General features: G+C 39.5%; 1 protein-coding gene across 2 annotated transcripts; it reads left to right on the top strand.

Moving 5' to 3' along the window:
- The first annotated feature begins 2,423 nt into the window (after positions 1-2,423).
- On the top strand, positions 2,424-6,014 carry LOC123187031 (clathrin light chain 2). 2 transcript variants are annotated; one of them, XM_044598783.1, is made up of 4 exons: positions 2,424-2,840; positions 3,549-3,635; positions 4,452-4,647; positions 5,796-6,014. In XM_044598783.1, the coding sequence occupies exons 1-4, from the start codon at positions 2,777-2,779 to the stop codon at positions 5,902-5,904; spliced, it is 456 nt and encodes a 151-aa protein (XP_044454718.1). In that variant the 5' UTR covers positions 2,424-2,776; the 3' UTR covers positions 5,905-6,014. The 2 variants fall into 2 exon arrangements, with proteins under 2 accessions (XP_044454718.1, XP_044454720.1); XM_044598785.1 differs by having other exon boundaries at positions 2,427-2,840; positions 4,452-6,014.
- The last annotated feature ends 373 nt before the right edge of the window (positions 6,015-6,387 follow it).

The raw sequence follows: 6,387 nt of genomic DNA, 5'->3' as shown, positions 1-6,387 counted from the left end.
ACATATATATATATATATATATATATAATGTTTCTAGTGTACAAAAATTTGTTCATAAAATGTGGTTTAATATTCTTGAAAGTTGGAGAAGTTTTTTTACAACAATATGTGTTAGGTTCTTCACAAAAGAACTCATTTTGGGAACTCGAAAAATGGAAAATGAATATGCAGAAATTTATCTTTTTCACGAGATGTGGATCAAAAACTTTATACACCCAACCATTTTGTCAATTGTACATTAAATATGGCCTAGTATTTTAAAATTTTGATTTGGTCCAATTGTGCAACAAATATATGGTAGGTTCTTCACAAAAAAAAACCTTATTTTGGGCACTAAAAAAATGGGAAATTGATTTTTTATCCAAAAATAATTTTAAAACTCCCTTAGGAAACATTGTTCGTCCTTGCAGGATGTACCATTGTGCACTATATCAGATCATTTAAACAAACTATGCCATGAATGTCGTCATAATATTGATCATTTGGCTTGAAAATCATAGATCTGCACACGTGATAGCTCATTTCTGAGAACATTTTTTTTAAAATAATTGTCGTATTACAAGTTTATTATTTTCTTGAGAACCTGGCCACATATAATGAAACAATGCGAAGGTTTTTCCAATTTTTTGATTTTTGTTTTTGAATTTTTCATGCCCGTTTCAAAATGCGGTCAAAACGGCGGGCATGACCGTTCCTAGCTAGTGGTTGAATCTTGGAAAACTTTTGGTGTTTCTCTGATTAAATAGGTACTTATGTACCTAGAAAATATTTTTGGAAAAAATAAAGAGCAAACTATAAGGCAGCGACAGTTCAAATTTGACCCGTTTCCTAGTGAATCGGCAGAAATTTGTTTTTTTTACCGTAGGTGGATAAAAGATTTTAACACCCAAAAATTTGGTCAATTGTGCATTAGATATGGCCTAGTATTTTAGAAAATTAATTTGGTACAATTTTGCAACAAATATATGGTATGTCCTTCACCAAAAAACTCATTTTGGGCACTCGAAAAATGGAAAATTGATTTTTCGTCCCAAAAAAATGAAAACTCCCTTAGACAACATTGTTTATCATTCTCATATGCCCCCTTGTGCATGATATTAGATCATTTGAACAAACTACGCCATGAATGCTATCATAAGATTGATCATTTGGCTTGAAAGCCATGAATCTCCACACATGATAGCTCATTTTTTAGAACACTTTTTAAAACTAATTACCATATTACAATTTTATTATTTTCCTGGCAACTTGGTTACATATAATGACACAATGCAAGGTTTTCTAATTTTTTAATTTTTTTAATTTTTCATGACCGTTTCAAAATGCAATCAAAACGGCGGGCATGACCGTTCCTAGCTAGCGGCTAAATTTTGTAAAACTTTTGGTGTTTCTCTGATTAAATAGATACTTATGTACCTAGAAAATATTTTGGAAAAAATAAAGAGCAAACTATAAGGCAACTGCAGTTCAAATTTGACTCGTTTCCTACTAAATCGGCAGAAATTTGTCTTTTTCACCAGAGGTGGATAAAAGCTTTTGACACCCAACCATTTGGTCAATTGTGCATTAAATATGGCCTAGTATTTTATAAAACTGATTTGGTACAATTTTGCAATAAATATATAGTATGTCCTTCATAAAAAAACTTATTTTGGGCACTCGAAAAATGGAAAATTGATTTTTCGTCCAAAGAAAATGAAAACTTCCTTAGGCAACATTGTTTATCATTCCAATATGCCCCCTTGTGCATGATATGAGATCATTTGAGCAGACTACGACATGAATGTGGCCATAAGATTGATCATTTCGCTTGAAAGCCATGAAACTTCACACATGATAGCTCATTTTTAGAAGACTTTTTAAGGTATTTACCTTATTAGAAGTTTGTTTTTTCCTAGAAACTAGATCACACATAATGACACAATGCAAAGGCTTTCCATTTTTTTGATTTCTTTAATTCTTTATGCCAATTTCAAATGCGGTTAAAACCATGGGCATGACCGTTCATAGCTGCGGGTGGAATCTTACAAAACTCATAGTGTTGTGTGATGAAATATATACATGTGTACCTAAAAATGATTTTTGGAAAAAACAATGAGCAAACTATGAAGTTGTTGTAATTTAAATTTGGCCCGGTTCCTCCTGATATGGTACAAGTTGGTTTAAATGGCCCAAAAGTTGGTTGTCATCCATAAAATGTGGTATAACTTGAGTGAAATTTTTAGTGGTTCCATTTTGCAAAATATTATTGGTAGTTGCTTCTTAAACCCCTTTGTTTTTGGCACTTAGAGACTATATTTTAAATTACACTTGTAGTCTCCAACCAATCAGGACGTCTACCCCGGATCACCCTACCTTAGGCGATCTAAACCGCCCGATCATCTCAGATCCAACGGCAGACTTGACCCCCTCACCGTCTCACCCAATTAGCCCTAACACAACCCGCACCACCCGTCCTCTCGCCCCCCTCTCTCCTACGCACCCACAGCCGCCGCCCTCTCCCTCCCTCAGATCTCGGTCTTGATCTACGGCTCGAACCAACCCACCTCACTGCCGCGCCCTTCCACGACGACCCCTTCCTCGGCTTCGCCGATGGCGGGCCCCCAGCAGTTGACGTCCACGTCTCCAGGGGCGGCGGCCACGACTTCCCGGCCTCCCTTGACCCCTACGCCTTCAGCCACGACTCCGCCGCCATGCACCCCTTCGGCATGCCACTCCAACGGCAACGACCGCCGCGCCCTTCCCACAACATCATGCCTCTTCACCGACTCCGGACATGTCCTCCCCAACCCCGCCCAGATGGGGGCCGACGAGGGCTTCCTCCTCCGCGAGTGGCGCCGGTACATGCGCTTCCTCCCCTCGTTTCTGTTGCTCAGATCTGGTCGTGTATGGTGGTTGGTACTGCTAGATCTAGCCACGCGATCATGGTGGGGTTGGTTGGTCCAGGTCGTAGATCTGCCTTGCTGGGTCGTGATCTGGCCTGTCGTTTGCCATTACCTGGGGCGCCGAGCTGCTGTGTGCATGAAATTCATCATTTTGCTGCAGATTCATCGATCACTATTAGTGTTTAGTTGCTTCTAAGTGACCGATGCAAGGTTTCGCACATGACTTGATGTTAATGAGATCAAAATGGTTCATCTTGCTGCAACTTGTCACGGTTAGCTGAATAAGAAAAAATGATTGTTTGAATTCAATGAGTATGTTGTATGATGGTGTAACCCAGTGACATTGCAGCCTCGGTACACTAGGATTTTAGCTGAATAAAAGCAAAGATCGCTTAGGATTTGCCATATGATGATCTGATCTACTGTCTTTGCAGCTTTTGCAGCAGAATTTAGTTGCATAGGAGTGATTGCCATACAAATTGGTCACCGAAGTTGTGTTTTCGCAGTAGGAATATATTTGTGTGTCTGCCATAAGTTTGTTAACCATGACCTGTTAATATGACATAAAATGGTTCAGCTTGCTGCAACACTTTTTAAACCTGTGATTTCGTAGTTGAGGATGTTGTTTCTGATTCCTGTTTCTCGGTCCGTCTATGCGTGCAGCGCCGGGGATCAGCACCTCGCCGTCGGAGGAGAACATGTGTTACTTCAATGTCATGGCCCTTGGCCCCGCGCAGTCGCCCTACGAAGGCAGGATATATATTCACTTTTTATCATATAATATATTGTTTGTTTCCCTTGCTTATATAGTGTGCCTACCAGTATTATGTGCTTTCTATCCTGCAATGCTATGGGGGTACTACAATTTTTCATGTTGTATTCTGATTACTTGTATTATCATGTATCTGTTTGTGGCCTTTATATTTGCGATCTTCTGCTTGTAAAAATGTCTGCAGATGTGTTGTAAAACAGCACAGATGGTAATTGATCACCTAGAGCCGTTGATCTAGTGATGCCGCAGCTATACGCTTGTAAACATATGTTGTTTGAGTACTAAATAGCTTAGATTTGTAGTGTCATCATCATGTGCTGGATTAGTTCCATTTTGTTTTGGTTCATCCTGGCGGTCGTCGTGCTCCTAGTGTCCTTGTAAGACAAGTTTACATATCCGTTGTAAGAAATGTTATTATATATACCTATTGAGCTTGCGCTTTGTATTTTATGCACCAAAATTGCGTTAAATATACATTCTGGATGGTCGTCACATAGGACTGCATGAGCTCTATTGAACATGCTTTCTACTTGTACAAGTTATGCCACATCGGAAGATTGCCTTTTGCATTTACGCTTGCTATAAGTGTACTCGTGATATGTGAGACAAGTTTTGACTCTTTCATGCTAGATCTATGACAATGTTATATTAATCAATTAGCTTGTGGGAATTGACTATATTGGTATTATAAGTGTTGCATGCGTAATTAATAAATGGCAGAAATAACACCTGCTTGGAATCTCCCGATCCTGGCGCGTGTGATCTGACTGGGTTGCGTTGGTGTGTGGTTGCAGGACAAGGTGGTGAACCCGCTGTTCCTGAAGAGGCCGAAGTAGTTCGGCATCGGTGGCGCCCTGCCGCCCAAGAAGGGCCTCCACCGGTTCGTCAAGTGGCCCAAGGTCATGCGCATCCAGCGCCGCATCCTCAAGCAGCGCCTCAAGGTGCCCCCGGTGCTCCACCAGTTCACCCACACCCTCGACAAGAACCTCGGTATATACGAAACTTGCCTGTTCAGTCGTCGCTGGACTCGGAATCCACAATGCCTGAGGTCGTTTAGTTGTTGTGCTGTATTATTTTGACTTGTGTGTATGCAATAGCTAAGTGAGCAAGTATTAACTTGGCTAAGATAATGAAAAGAAATGATGGATGTGTTTTAAGATTCCTGCTGGTAGATAGATTGGGAGCCTCTTCTTGCGTGATAAGGGCAATGCATGATGTTGTCCTACATACCTACTACTATATTTATTTTACTGAATATGTTGACATGCCATGACATTATGAAGTAATAGACTGGTTAGCAGAAGCTTTCACTTCTAAGGATGCCAGCAGTAGGAAGAATCGTAGTAGTTAAGTGACTGCGTGGCTGCTATGGCCTTGCTATATTTGTACATGAAGTCACACCTCTATAATTGTTTTTCCTTTATGTTGGAACGTGTCTAGTTAATGACTGGTATTGAGAGATTTTGGTGGTTACTTATGCTTATTGTGTATCACATTGAAAAAGAAAATGCACAATGAGCTTACCTTTGTATGTCAGGATTTTTTCTTCATCTGTTACCCTTCCTTTGGTTGTAGTTTATCTTCGTACAGAATTCAATCTTGGTGTTCTTCCTATTTGCATTTGATGATGTTTTTAAAATTCCCTAGCACAACTATATATAACAATGCGGGTATGTGTTTACCTCTCTTCTGTTCTTCCTGTTAAAGGTGTCCAATTTGGTTCTGTTCCTATGTTGAAACTTCTGAAATTGAGCAGTTGTTCTTGTTCTGAGTTCCTTCAGGGAGATGAATCTGAATTGATGTTGACTCTTTGTCTCAATTCAGTTTAACTGCATGGACATGTACACATGCAATCCGAATTTTCTGTAGATCATTGGTGATCGTTCCCCATGCCGAAATTGATTGGCAGTGAACGACTAGTCATTTTTTTGCTATGACATAGTATTTAGATATTTGCATATGTTCAAGCGCATTATCCTGTTTGCTCGTTGGATCCAATGAGAGATAACAAGGTTAGATTAATATTTATGTCCTTCCTTTCATGTGCTGCTTGTGCCTATCTTGACCTTGTCACTTTATTATGTTTCTAACTTTCCATAATTTATTATTTGCATATGCTGGCCTTCATTCTTCGATAGTTGGGTGCACAGGAGCTCTAGGAAGAAGAATCCCGAAGAAAAACCACACCGAGCAATGCGTTTTAGCTCACTGGAGCTAGTTATGTGTATATTTAGTTTTATTTTATAGTTGAATACCAGATCTGTACTATGTATGATTGTAATGTACTTTGCTTGGCTGTTGTATGAAATAGTATGCCTTATTGGCTCTTTTTTAATCAAATTGTATAATTGCACAAATATAGAACTGGTGTGTGGTACCCAAACAACAATTCTGGTAATTGGTTCCCATTTGACTATTGGGACCTACTTTAAAATGGAAAATAAACAAAAGAAAACTAACAAGTGGGCTGGAAAAAGGCTGAGGCCTAAAAAAATAAGGACTGTAAAAGATTGTGGCCCAAAAAATAAAAGTCTGTTAGGCTTGGCCTATGTAGTTGACCCAAATTGAAAGAAAGAAAAAACAACAAATAAGCTGAATTAATGGGCTTGGCCCATATAGACACCCATTGGACCGGGCTGATTCTAGGCAACGACCTTTTCATTTGGTCGCGAATTTGCCACGTCGGATCAAACGTGGCCTAGGCAGACAACCAACGACTAAAACAAAAGG

Source organism: Triticum aestivum, chromosome 2A (genome assembly GCF_018294505.1).
Source record: "Triticum aestivum cultivar Chinese Spring chromosome 2A, IWGSC CS RefSeq v2.1, whole genome shotgun sequence".
NCBI classification, from domain to species: domain Eukaryota; kingdom Viridiplantae; phylum Streptophyta; class Magnoliopsida; order Poales; family Poaceae; genus Triticum; species Triticum aestivum.
This window is presented reverse-complemented; position numbering and strand designations above follow the sequence as displayed.

What these genes read in the sequence shown, in the direction of transcription:
- LOC123187031 (XM_044598783.1), top strand. Translation starts at nt 2,777, where the DNA reads ATGTCCTCCCCAACCCCGCCCAGATGGGGGCCGACGAGGGCTTCCTCC. An exon ending in CTCCTCCGCGAGTGGCGCCG is followed by an intron (nt 2,841 to 3,548) that starts GTACATGCGCTT and finishes CTATGCGTGCAG; the next exon opens with CGCCGGGGATCAGCACCTCG. An exon ending in CACCCTCGACAAGAACCTCG is followed by an intron (nt 4,648 to 5,795) that starts GTATATACGAAA and finishes ATTCTTCGATAG; the next exon opens with TTGGGTGCACAGGAGCTCTA.